This window comes from Mastigoproctus giganteus, chromosome 8 (assembly GCF_048544385.1).
Source record: "Mastigoproctus giganteus isolate SK-2022 chromosome 8, ASM4854438v1, whole genome shotgun sequence".
Lineage (NCBI taxonomy): Eukaryota > Metazoa > Arthropoda > Arachnida > Uropygi > Thelyphonidae > Mastigoproctus > Mastigoproctus giganteus.
In genome coordinates, this window is record NC_143582.1 from 170,575,133 (window position 1) to 170,602,991 (window position 27,859).

The 27,859-nt window shown below is 39.0% G+C and overlaps 2 protein-coding genes across 4 annotated transcripts in view; one reads left to right on the forward strand and one right to left on the reverse strand.

Annotated features, from left to right (window-relative positions):
- The window catches only part of LOC150082002 (uncharacterized), a 445,992-nt gene that overhangs the window by 334,504 nt on the left and 83,629 nt on the right, over positions 1–27,859 (forward strand). For all 3 annotated transcript variants that reach the window (XM_090379046.1, XM_090379045.1, XM_090379048.1), the window contains one exon: positions 18,780–18,835. In XM_090379046.1, coding sequence (XP_090235172.1) covers positions 18,780–18,835 — 56 coding nt within the window. The remainder of the gene's footprint in view (positions 1–18,779; positions 18,836–27,859) is intronic.
- Positions 1–27,859, reverse strand: part of LOC150082003 (uncharacterized) — a 422,573-nt gene that overhangs the window by 45,429 nt on the left and 349,285 nt on the right. The gene's annotated exons all lie outside the window — the stretch shown is intronic.

Consider the following 27,859-nt stretch of genomic DNA (forward strand, 5'->3'; position numbering starts at 1 on the left):
AAATTTATTAAATGATATGTTAAATTAATAATAAGTGATAAATTATTACCAGCGTATCAGAACACAAATTGAAAGACCGCAAGATGATAAATTATCGACCCATTTCCCTGTTAAGATTACGGGACTTCGACCATTCTGCGGAACAAAGCTCCTTAAGAGAAGCAGTATAATGTTTTCATAAATGAACAGCCTTTAAATATTTATTATTGTATATATTTTTTTTTTAATCAAATAAGTGGACAGATCCTGTCGATAGTTCTCGCCCGTTGTAAAAGTCCATCGTACTTTGTCCTTTGTCGAAATTTGTGTCAATCCTCAAAAAGATAAGACCACAGTGACCGTAAAGCAAAGAATCGTAGTTCAACCTCACAATCGCTAGATTGACCTGTAAAATACTATTCGTCAGGCCAGATTTCTTGGTTACCGGATTTATCGAACCCTATTTATTATTAAGGGTTCGATAAACTGAAAACTTTGTTAGTATACAGTGCTCTATTTGAAGTTTCAGTTCTTACCGAATACTTTAGGAAGTTTTTATAGTGGAATTGAGTATGTAAAATATAAATAATTTAAATCTTTAATGTCGTAGCTGGTGCTAATCTAAAAATATAAAATATATAATCTAAAATCAAATAAATACTCTAATCTAAATTAGCTCAGGTATAATTACAAAAGTAGTAAATACTGTATCTGCTGATTATGAAAGGAACCTTAAACGAAATTGAAAATGTGTGTGCATTTATAAAAATTATTTAATTTCTTTTCTGTTGTGAAATCATACAAAGATCAACTTATCTTACAACCCACATATGTTTCTTCCAGTAATGATCTCGGCACAATTTTCTCGAAACCCACGACCGTTGTGCCATTAAACTCTCGTACCAATACAAGAAATGTTCTAACCCAAAGAAATTCATATTAAACATTCCGAAGTGCAGGGTCATTTCGTTTGTTGGTACAAGGAAATAAGTTTCTCAAGCTACTTTTTCAGTAGTCTGTCTACCCTGAAACAATTCTAATATAAAAGATCTTGAGATCGTTTCTCCTCCATCTATAGATGTTCTGTGCATATAGCTACATTTTTAACTTGTGCTTACCGCCTGTTAGGAATGATACGTCGTTACTTACTCTTTAGGAAACTGTCTGCTCTTATTAAACTATCTGTATCGCTCTATTTCTTATCATCGAATATGCTTTTGATTCTATTACTGCATCATTATATATATAGACAGGTTAAATTTATATAGAAAAAAATATTGTCAAAAGTATGATGAAATCAGATAGTATTATATCCTTTCAAAGAAGTCATTCTTTTCAAAGTTATAAGTTCCACGACAACTTACTATTATAACTTGGAAAAGCCTGCTCTTAAAAAGAAATGCCAAGTGTGTCCGCCTAATTCAAATTCTCTATATAGCCTGGTGAAAATCTTCAGTACATCGCGCTACTTTTTGAGTAAACAAAACACACTTTTTACGTATTCAAGATATTCCGGTGCTGACTACTATCCAGTTTTTAATTTTTCTATTACATATGAATACAACATTGACTGTTTTCTTAACTGTTCATCCTTCATAAATACTACAAGACGCATTTAAATTCTTGAATCTTTTGATAAAGGACTAATATAACTAGTCCTTTATCGAGAGATTCGAGAACTTATTTGTTTACTTATAGTCGGTGTTACTCAAATAAATTGGTATAAAAAACGAAATTACTGAGTGATTGAAAACATTGAATGTATATCATTTCATTATTACGTCAGTGTCGCTTGTTTTTGAGATTCTTTTCTGCGAAATTCCTTTTGCTGTTTTATGAAGTGGAGGACAGCTTTAAGTGCGGCCATATTCTTTGAGAACCATTTTGCTACTCGTATTGATACAGCGAGTTATTTGGAAAATGAGTTATTTTGTCAGTTTTTTTCCTTATATCTGACATTTAGCCTGACGTAGCCGAGTGGTCAGGGGCGTGATGCAGTAGCACTCGCTCTTTGAGTGGACTGGGTTTCAAGCCCGTGACTGCTAAATACGATTAACATTTGTATTGATGATTTATTGTAAACTCCACTGACCCGATGGTCGTGCCGGAGTATAAATAAGAACTTTTTTTTGAGCTTTGGCAGCCAACAAAGAAGTGGCGAAGCAATCTATTGCACCCACTTCTTCCTTTCACTCTCACCTTTCATCTAACTGTTTTTTTTTTTTTTTTTTTTTTTGTCTCGTGCCATATTTCAAGACGCAACGCAACACATTGGCAAAATAAAGTCAGTCCTTGGTTCAATCGAGCTGACCGACAGTCTCCGTCAGGAAGGCTGTGATCCCTGGGGCAAACGGGTCATCTAAGGCTATTCATCAGTTAAGAAGGCACGTGGCGGATAACAACCTCTTCTACAATCACTACTGACGTTGACAAGACGCACATAATGAATGTAGTCCTTATCATGTGTATGCGTCTGTCTGTGTGCATTGGCACCGCACTTTCGTACGACAAGTAACCGTTATTGATGTGTCGCCGTGTCCATTAGTTGTGACTCCCCACATGGGGAAGTGCTAATAATAAGGGCCTTGCGGTGTCAGATGAATGCCTGGGGTAAGGAAAAATCTCGAGGAAACGATGGGAGTTTGCTGGAACAGCAATAAATCTGGATGGGCACATTTTAAGAGTGGAAAGGCTTAACGCTTGTTAAATACCTTATTTTGAATCGTGAATAAGTAAATACTGCGTGTGTCTTTTCCTAACTAAAACAACTTGAATTGTACAAACAGAAATAACAATTTCGGTTGATAGCCGAGTTTCAGTTGCCCGAATCCGTACTGCGAACATCAGCAACGTGGTCTTCACGAAACCCACAGGTGGGTTTCCATTCAACTGATCATGTCGAATATCAGGCATCTCTCGCTCTGTTAAGTGTGAAGGTAGCCACTTATTTTTCACCAGGGAATACAATTGAAAAATCTTATAAGGAAAGCAGCAAACTACCTTTTTTTTATTTACTTTTTTGTAGTTTCTGTAGGTAATGAACTAGTCTTCTTAGTGCAATACTAAAGTAATTTAAGGAAAGGATGGACACAGTGGGCTAGGGAAAGAATTTTAATTGTGGGAAACTTTTGTTTTCCTTTGATAGGAAGAGAGAATCGACGCTTTCTTATTTTTATTTATTTATTTTTATTATTATTTTATTATTTTGGAAGAATGAACGATACAAAAATTGTGGATTCATAGGCGGTTTGAAAGTCTAGTAACCAACTTAAATCTACATCTCCACGTGAGGGTGTGAACTAGTATCTTTTTTATAACTCTTCTCAGAATAACAGAGTTTTAGCATCCTGGAGGAAACCAAAAAGTGAAATCATGTGTTGTTGTTTTCTTTCATCCGTCAGGAAGGATGAAAGAAAGGTGTGTGTGTGTGTGTGTGTGTGTGTATATATATATATATATATTTACTCGCACAAATATTACCACACGCGCAAACACTCTGCGTGCGTGTGTAATATTTGTGTGAGTATATATATACACACACATACAGTAAAATCCCATTACAACGAACAGGTGTTCGTGAATATCGTTGAAAATTATTATAAAAGAATATTGTCTGTATAAATAAATTCTGCTATACTTTTCTAGTGTATATAATGCACTAGTAATTTCTGTTTTATTTTATTTATAATATCGACTTTAAAATCCATAATAAATGAAGTGACAAAATGCATACCACATTTTCCCTTTTATAAATATCTGTTTCATTTTTAGAACGCATATTACCTAAACATGGCTATGTTTTCATTTATTCCTCTCTTCTTCTTTCTTCATTTTTTTCTCTTTTTTTCTTCTTTATATATATTACCGGCTGAACTACAGATTATGGGTTCACCGCGTTGCGGGCATGGCCAAATTCGAGTGGTTTTTTTAATAAACTTTTATTCTGGGTTAGGTTAGGTTAGTTTACACCAGTAATTCGGGACGGATTCAAGCAAAAGAACCCACTTCCTCCGGAGGTGTACCCATAAACTGAATATAATCTCAAAATCTCCCGGTTGTGGCCGTAACATGTGGTCACTGTAGACAAAACAGAACTTCATTAGACCCTTCATCGAAGATATCATTGTCACCCTAAGTTTCAACAGACAGTGAAGAAGTTTATATCCTTCATGTAACTAAAAGTTCTCTATGCATATCAATGGAGAGAATAGATCAGGTGCTCTGAGTATTTAAAGCGGTGTCATTAAAATTGTGTATCTACTGGTGGCGACGATGTTAATTTATATGTGATTTTAATCTGGATAGCTTAAAGAAGTTTCTTTTTACTTCTGAATTCCATGATGGTAAAATTATATTCTACCTCAGTTTGGTACATTTATGAATTTTTTTTTTTTTTTTTTTCGTGTGTTAAATTCTCTCAAAAATAAAGTATTTCGATAAATATTCTTTCACTGTTTTTTTTTTTTTTTTTTCCATTTGAATTTTTTATTTTTAAACAAAAATCTTTATGGGGACAGTATTGCGAACAGTTTACTAATAGTACAAAAGGTGACATATTCACGAAAAGTTTAGATGATTTAGATTACAATTTCTTTCTTTATTTTTTAATTTCGAATCTTTGAGCCTTATAAATGGATAATATTTAGGAGTCGAACTGGTAAATTATGCAAAAAAAGCAAGCTTATTTTATTCCCAGCATCAGCAAAGGAAAAAAAAAAAAAACTCTACCTACCTACCTCTGTCCGTGCTTTCTAATAATTAGTTTAATACTTCCTTAATTGTATTCAAACTACCTTACTCAACGCCAAATAAAAATTAGTTCCAGAAATCGATCACTTTCTTCCGATCAAGTAAATTTTCGCACATCTGTCCTGTATTCATCCTTTTGCAATTTATCTTCTCATGCGTGTTGTCCGAGAAAGAGTAAGGATGCCATCAGCATTTAGTTTATTTAGTTTACTCAATCTATGTAAAGCCTGAAACACTTCAATCAGGTTTCCTTGCTGGTTCCTAGTTTCCAAGCGCAGCAGTTTGCAGAACTGAAATCTTTGTTAGTAAGAGTACTCTTTTGTTCCACTCATTAATCTTATTGCTGTTCTTTATACTTATTCAAGCAGATCGGCATCCTTCCTAAAACGAGGCTTGTAGACCTGTATGCAGTATTCAAGATGAATCCTAACCATGGCCTTATGCAACGATAATCACCCCCTTGTCCCTGATGGTAAAATTGCCGTATATCATTGACAGAACCCCCTTAAGCTGTCCTAGTAGACTGACTGTCTGCACTGTCAAAGACATTTTCGGACTGTGCAATTACCCCCAAGTCTCCTTCGTTCTCCAACACATTGAATGTGATACCACACAGTTGGTATGTTATTCTGGGATTAAATTAAATTAATTAAAATTCCGTTTATTAGCTCTCGGTCATTCGTTCCTACAGTGCATAGAAGCAACAGCTCCAGACAAGCCAGTGGTTGCAGGTTTGTCCAAGAGGCATCCTGGACAAAGTGCCGGACCAGCGTGGCCATGTGGAGATGTGCCATCAATACAATACAAAAAACATGCTGACAATGGTGAGCTTGCCCCGGGACAACTAATGCAACAGCTATAGGGGCTTACATTAAAGCATAAATACACATACAATTAGAAAAGAGTACAGTTAATAGGAAAGGCAAAGTTATTGACACATGTAGTTGACATTAAGGGCACACAACTGCGTGACTTGGCTATCACTAAATTCTCGAGATCAGCTAATGCATGAGAACTGCAATTCAAGAAAACATAAAATACCGGAGTTATCTGATGAGTGGAAGGTGTGTGTACCCCAAGATATCTAGACTGTAAAATCAGGATGAAAGAAGTGGAAGGACGTAACATTGTTACGTGTGGTGGTTATATTTAGTTCGGTGGAGATTCATTAGTATGAGTTTAGCCGCTTGAGACAGGAGAGCTCTGTTTGGGCTATTAAGACCGGGTCTGTATTCAAGCCGTTGACAAAGAACAGAGTGTTGAATGAGAAGTGCCTTTCGATTAAACGGGTAACGGAACTAGTTTTGGTTTGGATCTTGCTGCTTTCCTGGGGATTCTCCAAGCTATAACTTCCCAAATTTCTGAACAGTTAATGTCCGCGTTTTGTAAAGAAAGATATGTTGTTGTACAAGATTGAATGTGAAGAGTCGAAGTAGTTTAGGCAGTCAACCATGAAAAAAAAAAAAAAAAGTTAGGGAAGAGACAGGTTAATAGCTGGACTTGAAGAAAGTCTGCACTGTCAAAGACCTTTTCGGACTGTGTAATTACCCCCAAGTCTCCTTCGTTCTCCAACACATTGAATGTGATACCACACAATTGGTATGTTATTCTGGGATTATTGCTACCCATATGCAGTACCTTGCATTTATGTTAAGCCTCAATTGTCACTTCTGAACCCATCTGTCCAATTTTTCTAGGTCTTGTTGCAGTAGAAATTTGGGCTACGCAGTCTCAATTTATTGAAGCCCATTATACAAGAATCCCTCCTTTTTTCCTTCATTCTGCATTGGATATCATTAAGCATGCGCGTGCGCCTACACACGAGAAAGAAAGACAGATGTTTAAATATCCTTACAGTTTAGAATAGTCCCAAATAAGATTACAAATGACCTTCCCTTAAGGGATTTTTACCTGAATGCCTAAAGGTATGACCTTGAATGACTTTCACAAAGAAAGAATTTATTTAAACTGGGGGGAAAAATCAATTAGGAACAGGTTTTACGGTCGTTAGCCGTTTCATTACGTCTTCCTGGAATTTATGCCGCGACCTGAGCGCAAACTGGCTGCGACTCTAATTTCTGTAACTTGTAACGGCATATTACGCGGATACAGACGGGTAGTTAGTGTGATTTGTCCTGTTTCGTCTCACCGTCACGGAGAGAACGTACCCCGAATAACGGTCCACGACACATACATCAGGATTCGTGAGGTGCGAATCAAACGAAAGGACGGCTATTGGAAAATGTTATCTGCTCCTCACGAAGCGCAAGAACAAGCGGTTTTAATTTGTGGCTCTGGTTCGTTGCCTGCCAGGTCATCAGTTCAGCAGCTGTCATATATAAACGTTATAATAGCGATGTTCATTCCCGCCCGCCCACACACACGTGCATGCGACTGGAGAATCTTCTTTGTTCTGTTAACCACCGCATTAGTCGCTATTCAGCACAGTGGCGCCACCGCACAGCTCCAGTGAAAACATTTAGTGGTTCCGGTTTGCGAAAGAACATTTCCCCCCAACAATCATTTTGGCCTTTCCTCTTTAATTTCTGTGGCCCGCGTAATATCACTCAGAGAAGCCTCAAGTTAAGGCGAGAGAATGAATGCCGGCCGACCTTCCCCTTGATTTAATAGCTGCATTTTATTACCGGCATGTGGCATTCCTACTCGATATTATTACCCTTTGCAATTCACAGAATTCTTGAACGCGCGCGGCACGTGCTTTACTCCTCCGCTCTCCCCAGTGTTTCGATCCCTGGTTTCACGATCATTAGTCGATGTCCGAGCAATATATTACGAAACATCCCCGAAGGTCTCGTTAATGATTTCCGAAAACACAAAAGAATGTTACCTTTTCTTGGTAATAACAGAAATTCCCCACTCTTAAAACGCATTCCTCTGAATAACTCATAATTTCTTTCTTACTCCGGTCTTGCAATAGTCAGTTACTATTTCTATTAGTGGAAAATTAGCAACTATGACAAAAATGTTTCCCAGCTAATCTGGAATAAATATGCGAAACTTCATCAGATATTTCGAACTTTGTATCCCAAACGTGTGTCACTAGGCGAGATATCTTTTTTTATGTATAAATTTAAATACCTCTCAAAACGAAAGGAATAACTCTTGGAATGTCGTGTTTAAAGTTTACTAAAATGAATTATATCGTATCTTTTCACTTTCAGCCTTAAAAGTTAACACTACACGTTTGTAGCCAAATTTGTGCTAACTTTTAGAAAAATAAGAACAGTTCGTTAGAACTATATGAACATTTATATCAAAGATGTTAATCGTGTTTTAAATTATTTTTCTGTTTGTGCATAATGATATTCACGCTCTTTGTAATGTATTAAAGATAAAAATTCCTTACTACTTGGTCATGACTCAATTAAAATAACAGAATAAATCAAAGGAGTTGCCGAGTTGATAAGAATTTAAGGAGTTTTCGTTATATTTGAATGATTTTAGTAACTCGCATGTAAACCGTGTGGTAGAGAACATAACCGTTGCAAAATTGTGATGGTGTTATCCGATATCCGTGAGGACTTAGTGATCGTTAGTTTTTAGAATAGGCAGAAAACTGTATTTTATGGTCAGCTCTGATAAAAGAAGTGATTCCCAGCTAATCTGAAATAAATATATGGAACTTCATCGGATATCAAACTTTATTTCCCAAAACACGATTGCTTATTTGCATACAGATGAAGGAACTATAATTGTAATATAGAAGTGCTGTTACTGTCTTTAAGCTAGAAATATGTGAATGTGCATTTGAATCGACTAGAACCAGAAGTGATATAACGATTCTGTCCAGTGGCGGACTAGGTCAAAAATTCTTACCGGTGGAAACTTGTAGCTTACTCGGAATGTATCGGAGATCCGAGTGTAAATATTGAAAATCACAGCTGCCTCCGGCCCACAGGGGTTTCCCCGGTAAGTCTTATGGCCAATCCGCCTCTGATTCTGTCACGTAAACGTAAGGACCTGTGTCAACAATTAACATTCCGAAGCACAGCTATGAATCTGTAGGCCTGTATTCTACACTGCTCGACACAATTAAAAGAACAATGCTTTTCATGAATATTTTGTCGTGAACGTGTCGCCGAAGGCGAATATTTGATATAAAGGGCATACTGGCATGCAAATTCCCAGTATCCAGTAGAAATCGATCTACTACCTTACAGAACCGCAAATTATTCATGCCTATAAACACACGGGTTGCGACCACATTACTTCATTTCCATTTTTCGGCTTGCTCAGTGGATAACCACATCTCCAGTACCCAGGAAGGCCTGTCGTCGTCGTTTAGATTATTCTTTGAGATGGCGAGCAGTCACAGTCAGGGGTGGTGGCACGTTGGCTTAATGTGTTACGCAACGTCCTCTCGGCACTCTGTGGAAGCAGTTTCAGAGACAGGAACCATTACAAGAAGAGTTGGCCAAGGTCTCCCGAGGTTTACATCAACCAAAACAGACCGCTATCTGGCTCTAACAGCAAGACAGAACCCTGCGATGTCCTGTCATCAACTGTCTCTTGAGGTTGCTGCGACCACAGGTGAAAACATTTCCAAACGTACTGTGTTAAGAAGGCTCGATTCAAGTGGACTCTAAGCAAGGAAGGCGGTGGTTTGTATCCCATTAACTCCGGCGTATAGGGCGAACCCTGGAGGCCGCAACAAAGTGCAAAAAAAAAAAAAAAACATCCCATTAACCCAAAACCGAAATCTGCCGAAATCTCAGGAAATTAAGCGGCAGGACCTGCCAGAGTAAATCTTAGTCTACTGGTGTTTCCTGGTCTGCCTCCACGGGGCGAAGGTGGGGCAACGCTGGGCTCCAGCAGGGGTCCAGCGGCTAAATGACCAGATGAACAACGGTACACGACATTACACAGGTACAATACCCACACACTTTTAAACCTCTGGCATTCCCAGGAAACTGGTACACCCACAAAGAAAGCAACGCGGAGATGGGGGAAACCCCTGGGGCCGCATGACAACAATATACCTTACACCTTACACCTTAACCCAAAACCACCGTAGAGCTCGTCGAAACTGGTGCCGTGAACATGCGACTTGGAGCCCTGATAAATGGGGTACAGTTCTGTTCTCTGAGTCCCGTTTTAGCCTAAAAACAGATTGTAGATGCTATTTAATCCGGAGACAACGAGGAATGCTGTATACCATCTCTTCAACATCAGAGAAAGGGACACTTACGGTGGAGGAGGAAGTATTCTCGTGTGGGGCAGAATCAACGGCCGCCCCTCTCTTCATGTTTTTGATAGCGGTATCATGACTTCGCAGAGTACCGAGAACAGATCCTCGAACGCTATGTGCAACTTTTTAGGGGTGCAGTTGGCCCAGATTTTCTTTTCATGCACGACAACGCCACTGCACATGCTCTCGTGGGTAGCACAGTTGATAGGATCGCCGTCCTCCCCACACCGTGTGGAAAAGACATTAGTTCGAATCCCGTGATGACGGGAGGAATTTTTTATGGGTCTTTTTCACAACTTGGCTGCCTCTCAGGCGAGGGTAGCCTGGTTTTTTTCTCTCCCGGAAACTCGGGGTTTTCGTCCAGCAAACAGAAAATCGACCTCAGAACACACGCTATTTACAGACAATATACACGGAGCAACATGGCCTATGTCGCCGATCCCCTCAACGTGGGCACCTGTACGTGGTGAGGGGACCTCCCAGTGACGCTGCTGGGTTTCCAGATTAGCATCACTGGGATCTAACGCCCATACCTTGGTTTCAGGGTTACATCTTTGAAATCCGGCGTGTGCAGCCGTGCGCCGCGACCCGTGGAAGCGGAAAGGGGATCCTGGTGGTTGAGGGGCCCAGCTTCAATACACCACTTTGGCCCCTGCTTCGACAAGACGGGTGGTCCCGGACCGGCCCGACTGGGATCAATCGGCGGGTGGTTTTATACTGCTAGGGTCAACTGCGTTCCAATAAGCCTCCCTCCCTATGGTCCTGGGACGGGATAAAGACTTATTGGTAACGTGGGTATGGTGTTCTAAGCGAACTCGGCGTCCCATTCGTGTACGCAGTACCTGCTAGTTCACGAGTGGGCGTCCCCTCGTAGGGCTCCATGGTGGGTGAGGTACTTAGGCATCAGACATTTTCTCTTTACTCATATGAGTAATTTAAATCCCCTTTCTTCTGGGGCCCCAACAAGGCCCCTACCTAATCGAGAAGATGAAAAAGAAAACACCTCTGCAAAAAGAGCCAGAACTGAGGATACACCAACACCATCAGTGACACCGCTCTTCCTCATTCTCCATTCCATCGGAGAACAGTCAATTGGAAAGATGTCACCCTTCTTTATCCAGAAAGGATTAGAAGGGTTGGCAGGGTCACCAAAATCCGTTAAACGACTGCGTTCTGGCGATCTTTTAGTTGAAGCTTCCAGCACAAAACAAGCTGAAAAATTCTTAAACTCTACATCCATAGGGGGAATACCTATCACCGTAACCCCCCACAAAACTCTGAACTCTTCACGTGGTGTTATATCAGAGTGGGACCTTCTTCATGTTTCTGAAGAAGAGATCTGCTCTGAATTGAAAGACCAAGGAGTGACAGCTGTGAAAAGAATATCGATACGAAAGGATGGGAATCTCGTCCCTACCCGAGTTCTTATCCTCACGTTCAATACCCCAAGGCCTCCAAGTTCCATCAAGGCAGGCTATCTAAACTGCCCAGTGAATATTTACATCCCAAACCCACTGAGGTGTTTTAGATGCCAAAAATACGGCCACTCACAAACATCTTGTCGTGGTAACCCTGCCTGTGCTCGATGTGGTGTTAAAGACCACGAGAGCAAGGAATGTTCAGCTTCAAAACCGATCTGTATTAATTGCCAAGGAGAGCACCCCGCCTATTCTCGAGCATGCCAGCGGTGGAAGGATGAAAAAGAAATCCAAAAACTGAAAACAGAGCTGAATATCTCCTACCCAGAGGCCAGAAAACGTATCGAACCAATAAATAGCGGGAAACCTTCCTATGCTCAGAAGGTTTCTGCCAAGTGCACTATCGGTACTCAAACTGAGATGACTATACCACCGAAAGAGTCATTCACTCCGATTGCACGCTATTTATTAAATTCACAAAAGCCCACCAAAAAAACACAATCAGTTGCCACTCCTATATCCGTACCTCCTAGTGCTCCACCACTACCAAAACCAAGTGGTAAAAAAGAGCAAAAACGTTCTGAAGAGTCACCCGTAATACCAGAAACAATGGATGTAGAGAACAAGGAGGTACAGGATGAATCAGTCTTGGAACTCTTTGCGGAGGAAGAAATGGACACGGGACATCGTCCATTCTTCCCCAAAAAAGACAAAGCCAAGACTGATAAAAGTAAGCCCTCAGCACCTCGGAAGCCGCCTGATGGACCCACCAAGCCAAAATAATGGCTAAATTCCTACAATGGAATTGTCGTGGATTCCGGCGAAATACTGATGACATCAAGGCCCTCCTGCAAAAGCACGAGCCAGTTTGCTTTTGCTTGCAGGAGACTTATCTAAAGGCAAATGATGATCCCACCCTGCATAACATCACAATCTTTCGTAAGGATAGAATTGCGGATGGTCCTGCTCATGGAGGAGTGGCTATCCTTGTGGGTAATCAGACCCCAGTTCAGCCCTTGCTAATTACAACCAGCATAGAGGCTGTTGCAATTCGCCTTACAGTGGGATTTTTAATAACGGTCTGCTCTATTTATTTGCCACCTGGGACTGACATCTCCCAGGCAGACCTTGATGATCTTCTAACGCAGCTGCCTCCCCCTTTCTTACTTCTCGGGGATTTTAACGGACATAACACCTTGTGGGGTAGTGCTAACATCAACGGAAGGGGACGAGTCATAGAGCGTATGCTCAATGACAATGACCTTTCCCTTCTAAATACTGGAACAAACACCTTCTTCCATATGCCTACCCGTACTTTTTCTGCCATTGATCTCTCTATCTGCTCCCCTTCTCTACTCCCTTCACTCACCTGGGAAGTGGAGGAGAATCCATACGGAAGTGATCACTTCCCTGTGATAACCTTGTTACACAGTGGGAGACCGTGTCTTCCTTTTAGGTTACCACGGTGGAAGTTTGATCAGGCTGACTGGAATGCCTTCCAACATCAGGCAAATTTTGAACTCAGTACAGTCAGTCAGGAGCCTATCAATGACGCAGTAACGTACATCACAGAAATCATTGTCCACGCAGCTGCTACTGCTGTCCCAAAAACATCAGCCCGGTTTCCACCATTTCCCAAACCTTGGTGGAATTCACAATGCACAGCAGCCAAAAAGGCTCAAAACAAAGCGTGGGGGATATTTCGCCGATATCCTACCACGAACAACCTTATAGCCTTCAAACGTGCACGAGCCAAAGCACGCTACATCCGTCGTCAGAGTCAAAAGGAATCGTGGATCCGTTTTACATCATCTATTAACCAGTCTACCAACTCTAAGGTAGTCTGGGATAAAATCCGGAAAATGAAGGGAAAATATACATCCCACCCTTCTTCAATCTTAGATTATAATGGATGCGCTATTGCAGATCCAACTGCAATAGCCAATGCTCTTGGGGAAACATTCTCCAACATCTCCGCAACATCCTCATACTCCCCAGAGTTCCTGGTCCTGAAACATAAACTGGAAAGAGAAGCACTTAATTTTAAGTCCAAGGGCCTCTATCCCTACAACGGGGATTTTACTATTCAGGAACTGAAAAGAGCCCTCGCTCTTTCCAAAGCAAGTGCTGCTGGACCAGATGGCATCCATTACGACATGATTAAACATCTTTCACCAAAATCTATGGATTGTCTGCTCTTTCTGTATAACAGAATCTTTACTGAAGGGCAGTTTCCGGATTCCTGGCGAAAGGCAATCGTTCTTGCCTTCCCTAAGCCAGGAAAGGATCCAAAAGTCACCACCAACTATCGTCCTATTGCTCTGACTAGCTGTCTGTGCAAAATCCTGGAGAGAATGGTTAATTCTCGTTTAATATGGTACTTAGAATCAAATGACCTTCTCTCCAACATACAGTGCGGCTTCCGAAGGAACCGGTCCACTCTGGACCATCTTATTAGATTGGAAGCATCCATCCGGGATGCTTTCCTAAAACGTGAACACTTGGTGTCGGTGTTCTTTGACATGGAGAAAGCGTATGACACAACTTGGAGATTTGGCATCTTGAAAGATCTGCATAGCCTTGGCCTTAGGGGGCAACTCCCCATTTTTATTAAAAACTTTTTAGCCAATCGATCTTTCCAAGTTCGTGTGGGATCCTCACTCTCTCGTTCCTTCAGCCAAGAGGAGGGAGTACCACAAGGATCAGTACTAAGTGTCACGCTTTTTGCCATCAAAGTGAATTCCATCACAGAACAACTTCCTCCAACTGTAAACTGTGCCCTCTATGTTGATGACTTTAGCATATTTTGTCAGTCATGCAACATGAGGGTTATTGAAAGACAACTGCAGAAAGCTATTGATCGCCTCAACTCCTGGGCTCTTGCTAATGGCTTCAGGTTCTCGCCGGAGAAGACCGTTTGCGTACACTTTTGTCGTAAGCGTAATCTTCATCCTGAACCTGAATTAAAGCTCGGACAAAATGTAATTCCAATAGCAGCGGACACAAAATTCTTGGGACTCGTATTCGATAAAAAGCTGACCTTTCTGGATCACATCCGTCAACTCCGCACAAAGTGCACAAGAGGGCTAAATATTCTGCGCTCTCTTTCCTCAACATCTTGGGGTGCGGATCGATGCACCCTACTACGCATATATCGTGCACTTGTACGATCCAGACTGGATTACGGGTCCCTGGTATACAATTCGGCCAGAGACAGTGTACTTCGCTGGCTCGATCCTGTCCATCATCTGGCTCTCCGTACCGCTATTGGAGCATATCGCACATCTCCTGTCCAGAGCTTATACGTCGAAGCAAACGAACCGCCATTATTGCTTCGACGTAAGCAGTTGTCTCTAAACTACGCTCTAAAACTGAAATCCCTGCCAGACCACCCTACGTGGCTAACCGTTTTTGAGCCGCGATGGGAAAATTTGTACAACACCCGTAAGACTGTCAATCGTCCTTTTGGTATTCGTGTCCAAGAGCTACTCAAAGAACTTAATATAAAGGTAGACAGGGTTGCCCAAACACCAAAGCAACCCCTTCCACCCTGGCATGCTCATGTCCCGGCATGTGACTTGTCCCTTAGAAATTGGGGTAAGTCGGACACTCCATCGTCTGTCTACCTGCAGCTTTTTTCAGCACACCGAGCTGAACATTCTGACTTCGCGCCAGTCTACACAGACGGCTCGAAGGCGGAATCATATGTGGGATCTGCTGCTGTCTTTAGAGACAGCACTACTTCGGAGCAGATTCCTTCTGAATGCAGCATATTTACTGCAGAGCTGCACGCTATAAAGTTAGCCTTGGATCACATTAGTGAATGCCAATACCAACGGTTCATTTTATATTCTGACTCTCTCAGTGTGTTACAGGCTTTAATATCCGTGAGGTATAATCCTCACCCGGTTCTGTCTAGCATTCAGCAGAAGATTCACGTTCTCCATGATCGCGAATATGACATCCGCTTCTGCTGGATTCCCAGCCACATTGGGATTAGGGGAAATGATTTGGCTGACACCGCAGCCAAATCAGCAATCCCTAATAATAATCTCTGCCTGTCAGTCCCCTATACAGACTACAGGCAAATAATACACGAGAAGATACATTCCCAATGGCAGGAGTTGTGGAATGGACAGACTGGGAATAAACTATACCGTATAAAGCCTTTAATTGAACCGTGGCAGTCTAGTCTGCGCAGGAATCGTAAGGAGGAAGTTGTTCTTGCCCGGACCCGCATAGGACATAGTCATTTGACACATTCGTTTTTGCTGAGGGCTGATGACCCTCCTATGTGTGTGTCCTGTGGCACAATTTTAACGATCAGACACCTTTTAATTGACTGTCCAGATTTTAGCAGCACTCGTTCTACCGCTTTTAACCATCTGACTGAGCCGTATACACTCAGTCAGATTTTATCCGACAATGACAACGTGTCTGCTGTTTTTAGCTATTTTAAATCGATAAAAGTTTTTAATTGTATTTAAAATTTATGTTATTGTTACGTCTTTATTGATTTATTTTTTTATATCTTTGTTATTATACATCTGGACATGGTGGCCTAACTACTTAGGTCACTGAATGTTTTAATTTTTTTTTTTTTTTTTTTACATATGACCGGTATTTGGCGCATTATAGCCTCAGCTGCTTATGCGCCAATAAAACTCAAATCTCAAATCAAATCAAATCAAATGTCGCCGATGCTCCTAAAAATCCAGTAAGTTACAATAGTTGCCACTGCTCATAGAGCTCAAGTTGTGGATGAATATCTTGAAACTGAAGATATCCAACGACTGCCGCGGCCAGCATGATCAACAGACTTAGATCCGATCGAACGTGTGTGGGACGCCCTTGGGCTCATTGCATGCCAATAGCCAACTCCTCGGGGATTTGTTGCCACAAACACCCTTATATCGAGCATAGTTCATCGCTGTCAGGCCTGTTTAGCCGTTGGAGGGTATACACTGATGACATGTGTCCTCAATACGGTGGACACATGTTCTCAATACCTGTCCGAAGTTTCTTGTTGTCTCCTCATTTCATTGTTATTTCTATGGTACACCAACATAACAAATTTTGCTCCGCTTCATCGTAAGCTGCACGAGTTATACCACGTTTTCTACGTGTTCTGGAAATTTTGTCGAGCAGTGTATGTTATTTATATGATTATATATATAAAAAAAAGCAGGTTTATTAAAAACATTCCAGTGTTCTCTGAGTCGAATTTCTGTAAAAGTAGTAAAATAAATATGTTTATTGCTCTGTATCTATTAAAAAGATTAATAAAGAGTCGTGTTTTTTATTTTTTTTATTATTATTTTTTAAAAGACAAAACTCTACTCTGAAAAAAATCAGTTCCACTGTAGAATTCTTGTAGTTTCTTCCAGTTTGTGTTCAAAAATTACATACATTGTTTTTTATGTTTCCTACAATTATTTTTCTGGGCGTTCATCAGGCTTGCTGTGTAACGAGTCCTGTTATAACTGGTTTATGTTGCACTCTGTCTATTGTGCTAGATTGTAAATTACAAATAAGAACTAAAGGCCGGCCAACTTATCTTGTTCACGGGTCAGAAAACATTCGAATTTCATTGAAATTTTTTCTTGCCAAGGTAATAAACGCAGGAATTAGTCATAAGTTGTGTTATTTTTAATGGTTGTCTATAATAAATGTGCCTTAAAGGATGACATCCGTATGAGGTCATCACTGCCTTTACTTTGGCTGTGTGATGCCGGATCTATCGTCACAAGGAGAATTTTATTTGTCAGCCTGATTAGCATAGCTGTAAAATTACATTGTAATGAAGCAAACTTTTATGGTAGTACGTACTTAAGATCAGTGTTTGGTATCTGTTCCTGCCTTTCTGCTTGACATTTAATTGGTTTTGGGTCACGAGTAGCTAATGATGTGTCTGGGTTCGAAACTGTCAGTGACCGGAAGAGCTTTTTTATAGAATTTCTCGTGGGAAGATAGTAGTTTCTCCCCTTTCCTATTGAAATAAAAGTTTCTCGGAAAAACACAAACCATCATTCACAACATCCAACAGTCAGACTGACAAACCTGGACATAAGGTGGGTGATAAGACCGTGAAAATATGTTCGAAAAAAAAGCAGCAACAGTGTGTCCGGAGCATTGTCATACCTCTTTAAGAATTCTTGTTATAAAATTGGTTAATTTGTTTAGAGGAGTCTACTGACGATTTTATACTTGTTTTAAATAATGGACGAATTTCGTTATCACTGATTAACAAACTGCAGAGCGATATTCAGGTCCCTTTTTTGTTCTGAAAATTCCTCCGAGTCATCCAGAAAAGAGATTTGTTCATGGAATCTCTCATTAATCCTTTCATTTAATGATGCATTGTCCCTCAAATTATCTAAGATTGCGGGGTTGTGTGGGGAAAGGTTGAAAGACGAAGCAATTAAGCGTCAGTTGTAATTATCAAAAAGAAAAGAATAGCTGCTATTACGAATAGAGAGGGAGAATTTTTTTTTTTTTTTTGCTAATAGTACGTATAATAGAAAATTAGCTCCCCTCTTTTCTCATATGGCATTAATATCGTATAAAAAACAACCGTATTTAAATCTTCTGTCAAACATCCGGTGTCATTATATTCATATAAGTATCTGTGGGTGAGACATCTCATATCTGGTAGTGAAATGAAAGGTCTGGGTGCATGGCCGGCATGCACCGATTTGATAGTTCAATGTATTGGAATGGCTAATTTACAATTCCAAACGTTTATGCTACTTATTCTCAACTTTTCTAACTATTAAAATGAGATGGGAATCTGAATCATTCAACAATAATTCGAAAGGCATTAATAGCGTTAAAAAAATTAATACCAGAAAGTTTGTCGAAGTATTTGCATATGATTATCATCACAGATTACGTTATTCAGCGTAGACTTGCATGATGTTAAATAAACGATCTTTAATGAGAAAATAGAAAATCAATTTTGATTATATGGAGAATTTTCATTTCTCCTTCGTAGGATATTAGCGGGCTTGAAGCCAGAAATTCGTGTTAGAGTCATTAGTAAGTATTCCATCGCCAGGAACCTCATTTGAGGAAAAATACTGTGAAAATCAGAATAAATAACTATTTTAGATGCGATTTTACTCTCTGCCTGTATTCTATTGTTTTAGGTTAAATTTTACTTTATTTTTCTCATTTGAAAACGAAATGCACAAGGCATAATTCTTATGGGTTTTGGTAATTAGCTATATAATATCGGTGTAGATACAGCATAGTTCACTGTGAAGGCAACCACAATATGAGATACGATTAAAACGATTCCTTTTACACTACGTACGTAGTTCAAATTTATGGGTTAACTATGGTGTATCTACACCGATATTATATAGTTTATTTTTCTCAGAACTATGGGATCGGTTGCTCATTCTTGTATTTTTACTTATTAGGTGATTCCTGTCTCAGAGAGTAAAGATTCTTCGGAAGATGGCAGCACTAGTACTAGGTAAGTCCAATTTTATTTTTGGTTTTATTACTTTTCTTAGTGGTTGCCTCAAGGTTAATCACTGTTGGTTAGTTTAGAAGCGTATAGTGAATTTGTTTTTTTTTTTTTTGGGGGGGGGGGGGGTTGTCTAGGACAGATAACGGCATTTTTTTCTAGGAACCTAAACAGGCTTCTTCGTCACTTCGAGATTGGCCTCTAATGTTTTTTGCAAGTGATGGAGTACGGACTTTTTGGTATTGTCCTGAGAAGGCATTTCTTCCATTGGTGTGGGAAGCAACGGTTTGAGAGCACCGAGTTAGAAATATTTCTTAGTAGCTAAATAGGTATAATAGAAATGGATAAAAATGGCCATTTACGTAAAAACTGATTATTCAGTAGTATTTTCCGTCTATATATTTTTCCATCTATTTTCGTTTCCAGTGGCGTAATCGGGGAATTTAATCCCCCCCCCCCCATCTTTCTTTCTTTCGTTTGACGCTGAAGCCGTTTTTTTTTTTTTTTTAAGTTTAGAAAATGTGAGAGAAAAAAAATTACGACAAATAAAATCCGTTTCAAATAACGTATTGATACATATTAAAATATTAATTACTCGTTGTAAAAAGTACCAACATTTGAAAAACAAAATTTCGACCCTCCCATACTGTGATTCTAGTTTCACATATGTTGTTTTCGAGTTTTAAAAAAAAAAAAAATAATAATCATGAATCAAATGAACTTTCAAAATATCAAATTGCACCGGAACCCAGGAATTCATGCTTTCGGCTCTGATCTTAAAATTCGTATTTGTTTAAAGGAATATGCGTTTCTAGTTTTATTAAGGAAATTTTCTGCCTACGTATGTAACATGATGGCGACAAACCCGGTGGGTTAAAACGTCACCATTGTTTGCTGATAAATTCTTCAGCGGTGTCAAACTGCGGTCATCCGTCACCTACCATGCCATCTCCCCGTTTTCTGGAGACAGTGATGCGCATAACCACTGCCAGCTAGATTGTCACACTGATTTCCCCGCCCAAAATAAATTCCACCAAGAGCGCAACCTATTAAACAAAATACTACTCTGTATTCTTGAATTGCAATCATCCTGACTATTTCACCCCTCACTGACGTAGGGGAATGGGCGTACACTTGACAAATCAGCCGCGAGATAAAATATCACTTGATTGGGAAAGTGTCTGCTTTCCTAGAAAGTGCACGCATCGTGGAAACAGTCGGAAATTTCATTTCTCTCATCCCCTTTCTAAGCCCCATATTGGAGCTTAGGATACCCAACTTCTAACCTGGTTTCTATCAATGAAATATTGATACAAACCGTGGGAGGGAGCAATCGAAGCACGGTCACCGATCACTCCCTCCCAGCCGGGTTCAGTGTAATAAGATGTCGATTTCCGAAGGATTAAGTACGCCATGTCGCCGATTCACTGAGCCGTGCTGGCAGGAAGGCAATCTTGACCTCCGTTGTATCCGCGTGCAAGTGTATCGGTAGATTTGATGGGTGTGAGGATCGAGTCGACACGGCCGGAAACAAACGTCGAAGAATTTCGTTATTTATTGAGAATGCTCACGATGACGCCCAGTTCGGGTTTAGCGGCGGAACGAAGCGCAGAAGGAAATGCTGAATGCGAGCTTTTTCAATCATTGCAATCGAAATGATTCATTTGTAATGCCATTTCTTTCGAATAGCAGAAAACTAAACTTATAATTTGTAACCTATCCCTCGTGCAAATTCTGTTTTCGTTTATAGTGTTGCATTACAACAGAATCTAATTTGTATTGTTACCCAAGGTATTGATCGTGATAGCATTGGATGCTGATTCTCATGAAATCCCATCCATCACTGTCTTCTGTAGTTTATTTAAAGTGCCGTTTGGGATGGTTACTCCTGCTAGCGAACGGTTACGTGTAACAATAGAAGCTTAATACATTGAAGTTACCACCGACGGCTGTTCAAACAAAAGATTTCCCATTATTTCTCTTGCCATAACTTCGTAGTTTCTTTTTCTTTTTGCTCACTTCTCGAATAAACCGGCTACCCTACTCTCTAAAGTGAGTCCCGTCGCTCATGAGAGCTTTCTTTTTACGATATCCAAATCCGATTACAAAACTGCAAACGTTCGATATTCAGTGTCTGCGTTTTCCATCTTGCTCACCCAAGTGAACGATAATTAAGAAATGTTAGATTTAATTGGTTTTTCTTCGACGTCATATACTGGCTTAGAATGTGTCACACTTCATAGAAAAGGAGTTGTATCAGGGATTTTTTTCCCCTCACTTAGATGAAAGAAAAGTGCATTGAGCGAAAATAAATAAATAAAAGAAAAAAAAAATTTAAACCCTCGCAATTTGTACGACTTGTAAGATGTATACGTAACGTTCGTCTTTCTTTGCTATCCGACCGAGAAACGAGCCACCATTGCCTTCCGATAGCGGACACAGTGTTGATGAACGATATCGACTTCTCCTGCAACGACTGTGCCGTCGATAAACCAATCCATTTTCTAGCGGGCGAAAAAATGCTTCATGAACTTCATCACTTCTTATCTCGACGAAAGAGTTCCACCATCATTAAGTGGTGCTGCCATCTAGCGACAGTTCAGGAGACAATGTGATGGCATAGTTGCGTTCTAGATTTTGGATTGAAACTTACAACGGAAAATGAATAGGCTCTGCTTTCCTTAGACCCTAAAGTGTGTTTAGGGTCTAACGGCACCAGGGGTTTCCCCTATTTCCGCGTAGTATACGTTGTCGTGTGTTACAATACGCTGTAAAGGCCAGAGATTTAAAAGTGTATGAATATTGTTAAGTTTAGTGTCATGTGTATTAGTATTAGGTATGTGACCGGAGCTAGCAGAGCTGAAATAAATACCAGATTCTCCAACTCTCCTTCCCATTCCCTTGTATTGAAATTCCAGTTGCGCTGTGGAGGGGGGGGGATTACAAGAAGTTATAATTAATAAAATAAAATAAAAATAATATGCAAGAGCCAATGATGAAAATCTGTCACCGCCCATCGCTGAAAAACTTTTATCAGGGGTTGCTGTTTGATGTCAGCAGGTAATGAGAGCGTAAGTTGCATCATCCTAACTATTCTGTTTGGGATAAACCCTGAGCAATTACTGCATACCTGAGCTGTTTTAAGAATATCAAAACTTGTAACTTAAGAACCATGAAAATCAGGGTTTACATGAGTGGTTCCCGATCTATTCGAGTGTGAAGACCCCTTTTTAACGTCAATAAAAATCATGGACTCCCACATGATAGTCGTTGCACGTTTAGTATCCAAGGATTGAACAAATACACGACAAAAACTACTGTGAATTTGTATTTTATTAATTTACGTTGCATATTTTATTGGAGCTAAATAAGATCAAAATGGCATTGCTTGGTGTGCATGGATTCACGTACCCCTTGCAATATCTTCGTTACCCACAGGTTGGAAACCGCTGTACTACAGTGGTTCATTCGTTATTTTATTTATTATTATTTATTTATTTTTAATTGAGTTTTTCAAAGGGGAAAAAAATAAAATCTAATTCTTTGTCAGAATGTAGAAGTGTCATAAAACTGCGATATTTATAAGAATATATCGGCTTGAAATTAAAAATACTGAAAACTATCAGCCGAGAGCACATATTGGCTTCTGAAAGCGAAGCGGAATTGATCTTTAACTTAGTAAAGCTCTCTTATTGGTGTTACAATCACTACGAAGGAATTTTAGAGTTTGATAACATTATTAAGGCATTTTTAAGACATGAAACGAGTTTAATAATGAAATTTGTAGTTTGTCTCCCCGAATGCCGATTAACATCGTGATTCTTAATCGAGCAATAGTAAGAATTTATTTTGCCCACTAAGATATTCTGCAAGCGTTCCCTTCGAGACCTAAGAGCCTCTAATCACGTTAGCGTAGTCACGCAAGGCAACTGTTAATTTACATTTTTCCTTCCTTTAGCTTCCTTCCCCAGTGGAGATGTTCAGTAGATATGTAACAATTAAGTTGCGTTTGTAATGGAACCCCTAATTTTTGTATAATAGCAACCGGTTTTAGTTGTCCCAACCCCCTGCTTCCAGTACAGCGATGGTCCGCTCATAACGGCAATCGCCAAAATCTCCTTACTCCCAAAGTTCTCACGGGGTCGGGGATTAAGAAGAGTTCTTAACAAACATTAACCTTTCCAGAGACAGTAAATAAGACAGATGTTTCCTGTTAGGAAGTTTTCCAATGAAACGATTGGAATTAGTAGGCAATAATTTTTATTTATTAATGCACCACTTTGTCAGCAACAACCTGCACTAATTACTTGGCCTGCAGACCTTTTCTTGACCTAATAACCTTCAGTTCAATTACGATTACCGAATAATTTATAATCGCAAATCTTATGGACGTTAAAGTCGCGCGTGCGCACACTCAAACTTGTTTAATAGGAGCGAATGCAGTTGCAAAACAACATAACTGAAGTTGCTTAATTTCTAATAGCATTTTTGCTTGTAATTGAATTGTCCCAATAATTTCTTACGGAACGTTTTTGTTTTAAATAGACGTCATAACCGCCAGCATTCAGTGAAGAAAGCGAAAAGATAACATTTAAAATGAAATGTAATATGTATTGATAGTGTTCATTATGAGTTCACGTGAGAAAAGGAAATACTACTTGCATGTTATTTCTTTGGCATCAAGAACAAACTACGCTGTTAAGGTGAGAGAGACCAGCTCGATAAGGACAATTTTGGTATTAAAATTATGCTGCATTAGGATTAAAGTGACTTAATTTATTGATTTACCATATCGATTACAGTATATTAAAGTAGCACCGCTTAATTTACTTTAATATACTTAGTTATAATACAGCACATAAGGAGTCCTTAAACTTAGTCATATCGATTATATTCAAAGGAAGGCTCATTCTAGGAATTTGCAGCTTGAAAAGCTCTGAATCATTTTACAAAAGACAGGAAAAGTGGGGAGAAAAAGAAAAAAAAAAAAAAAAAAAACAGCTTAGAAAAGCGATTTAGAAAGAAGAGACTGATAAAAATTAATATTGGAGCGTGGTGACTGAATTGTGAACGGAAAGAGCAAAAGAAAGAGAATGATTTTGAAATATGTAGACGGACAGAGAGAGTTTCGAAAAGTATACGACTAAAGAAAGGCGGATGCGAAAGCGATGTAAGAAATGATGGACTTGCCCGAAGTAAAATGAGCGGTCACGAATTGTATGAGCCATGTCAGGGAAGAAATGATCCAAATTGTAAACGAACTGGAACTTTTATTTTCAACACATTAGTTCGCATTAAGTTAGGGAATAAGACACTTTCATTCAGCCATCTTCCATTAGTTTTACTACTAAGCTTGAAGAGGTTTCCCTCCCCCCCTCAGTGTTTGAAATATTAGACGTAAAGGAAACCATCAGTATATCATCGTAGGAATGAAGAGCACAGAACTTCAATTAAATGAGACATAGGAATAACGATAAATGAGATCTCGTTATTTAGGATAATGACACATTTCCGTGCGGATATAATGCAACTAATAATATTAAATACATTTTCTGGTTCTTTTTCTTTACTAGTACGCTGAACCTAATGAATTTTCATGTTTAATTTTCATTAAACATGAATGAATTGGAATGTAGCTTTGATAACAAAGATAAAAGGAGTCAGTAAGAATCTGAGGAGAATTAGTAAATAAGCACGAATATTCCGGAGTACTGTTTACAGTACTCCGGAATATTCGTGCCTTCAAAAAGGCAGGTTTGAGGTTAAGAGGGATGAACAATCAGTGGAAAATGAGGGATGATCACAGATTAGAGCAAAGCAGGGCCGTCTTAAGAAATTTGAACACCCTGGGCATGATATAGTCCTCTCATAGTCGGTGGAATGCATTTTAGTGAGTAATATTAAATATTGATTTAAAAATGTATACATATTTTGTATATAAACAAAAACAATAGGCATTCTTATCAACAACAAAAATAAAAAATAAAAAAGTGGAAGGCTTCCTCTTTTGAGCTAAATTATTAAGCCGTCTTAACTATTTAGCTCAATGGTTAAGACAGCTAGTGCAAAGGAAACTAAGGCCATGGCACATCAATAAACTGCAAACCCCGTGCATTTTAAATTTTGGTTTTACGTTTAATGTTGTTTCCAGTATACAAACCTTATGCTCTCTGCCACGGCTTGCAATCGCTTCTCGGCCTTCTGGCTTAGATCGTATTGCCACGGTTTTGCATTAAGAACGATCGTCCGGGGGCTAAAAGTGTCTGGGTGCCATTTAGGAACACCTCTCGACACCGGACCTGCCTAAGGAAGCTTCTCGCCTGGGTTGCCAGTTCTGGTCGCTGTCAAGGCAGCTCGAATGTAAGCGTATCAAACAATAGGTTAGTCTGCGAATAAATCTGCCTTTGGTCGTTGTATTGTGTATGAAAAAGCATATTACCAGACCTACATTTTCCTTAGGAAAGAAAGAAAAACTAGCAGAATTCTACATGGAAGCAAACAGTTTGATTTCTTACTTGCTCTCGCTATAAATCATTCTAACTGCTCCGAACAATGTGATTAAATGCTAATACTTTAATTACTTGCCATCACACAAAAGCACTATTTTTTAAATCTCGTCTATCAAAGAACAGGTAACGACAGCATTTTCCACTTTGTGCCTTGGACGAAACTAGTACAATAGGACACCATTAATCATTTTTATCCCCATGTAACATCGAAATGTGGAGCACGGCTGTCTCTCGAATTATTTCCGAAATAGGAGAAATCAGAAAGTGTTAGGGCGGATTTAATGTGACTGCAGAAAACATTCGGTCAACTTCGTGATCCATAGCAGTGATCTACGTTCATTTCTAGACACAGCGACCATCCCTTGCGCATGTTATCTAAAACAAAATCAGCTGTTGTACTCGAACAAAACTAATTATTTAGTGTTGTTATTTTATAATTTCCTTCTTCCGCCGACTTTTCTTTGCAGTGAAAAACGATAGGAAAGGAGGGAGAGACGAGTTATTCTCTGCTAGATGAATTTTAGAAAATTGTTATTTTATTCATTTTTATCTATTATATATATATAATTGTACAAATCTCTGTATCAATTATATATATAATTGATAAGATATTTGTAGAAAATTAAGGTATTGCCATGATAACCATTGGACACACACAATAGTTGCCAGTTATTGACAGCATGCTGTACATTGAATGATTGTTTGTCAAGGGCTAGCGCTATTCAATATACGTAATCATTGATTTCGTGTAACCTGTTTCCTTTTATATTTTACCCTGGGGCTGCTTCTGGAGACTGACAACTGTTGATTACCTTTTAATTTAAGGAAGAAAAGCCTTCTTAATAACAATTTAGCAGTCAGCTAGTAGTGTTACAGATAGCTAACGTGTACACATAAATCTTTTACATGACACATAATGATATGTCATATAAAAGATTTATGGGATGAGGTGCGAAAGCATATTGTAAAATTAGGAGAAATCAGACCCTTCCATATCTCTGTCTCTATACTACAGCCTCGTTATTTTGCATCATGACAGATCCGTTCGGATATATAACAATATAATATGAAATTTTATCGTTCCTCTTTGATAATTCCATTTTGTTCCCGGTAGTACGTTGAACCTAATGACATTTTCAATAATAAATGTGAATGAATTGGAATGTAACAAAGGTAATTTTTTTTTTTTTTTAATAGAGATAAGCAAGGTTATGTTACCTAAAACTTTTATATGTTGTATTGGTGTTATTTATTTGAACTGAATTGAACAAAAGTAAAATACAATCTCTGTTTATGTTATTATTTACAGTAATGTTAAACGTATGAATCGGTGATATCACTTTGCATGTTTAGCATTACTGAAGCTGAAGAGGAAAACATGTTGATATTCATAAATCTGCTATTTCAGTAAATAAAATAGCAAATTTGTGCTACTATAGCGTGTGGCAGTATAGGACAATCTCCCCTGCCATGACAAAACCTCTTCAATTAAAACATGACAAAAGCCCCCATTTTTTTTTCTGTGGTGCACCACACCGGGACGGAGGGATGGAATACAAAAAAAAAAAAAAAAAAAAAATTATATATATAATTTTTTTTTTTTTTTTTCCCTGGTACAGTTCATCAATCTCTTGTTTAATACGCGATAAACTAAATCAGATGATGCACCGTTACCAAAGTAATCAATAGGGCCAAAAATAACATAGTAGGCCTGAAGTGGCCGAGTGGTCCACGAGCGGTACAGTAGTAGTACACGCGTTTGGGTTGATCGTAGTTTGAACTCACGTGACCGCTAAATACGGTAATTTTCTTGTGTTCTCTGTCTTAACAATTCCTCTGAATCCTACGACCTTCTCGGAGTATAGACAGAAAATTTATTTTTCATGTATACGCCTGATCATGAAACTTTCTGAAAATACGCAGAAATTATTATTTTTAGTTTCACTGTATGTATATTGAATTAGATGTATTATTACCTATCCGAACTCTCCAATGGTCTGGCAAGATGAAACAAAAACAAATCAGGTGACAGATGATTTAGCGCTAAAATAAACTAGCTTTGCAGTCATTGGGTTGAGAAAGTAGCACTATGAGGATAAATATATTCTGTAAATTTTCACCGACAGTGATAAATTATCAGTGCTCCTTTCTGATATGGAGATAATAATATTAAAGTGATAGTGTCCGATTTATATGCATTATTTAGTGTTTCATTCTTGTAGCGACTCTGTCTCGTTTCTAGACATCGAATCTCATCTTGAAGCGGCATGCTAAATGAGATTGATTTTATTTAATCTTCCATGTACGATGCAGAAATTGATTCTGCCCAGCAGTAACTGCTGAAAGTAGTAGTTTTGTTTTGATCTGAGAGAAGAAAAATATTTTTATAAATGGGCTTCTGAAGTAACTAATAAATTTAGAAGCCAGTTCGAATAATTCGTAGTTTACTCACGATTGTCATGTTCCGTGTGTCATTTATTACCCACCAGGACTCGTAAAAGAAAAGAAAAATCTTGCATTT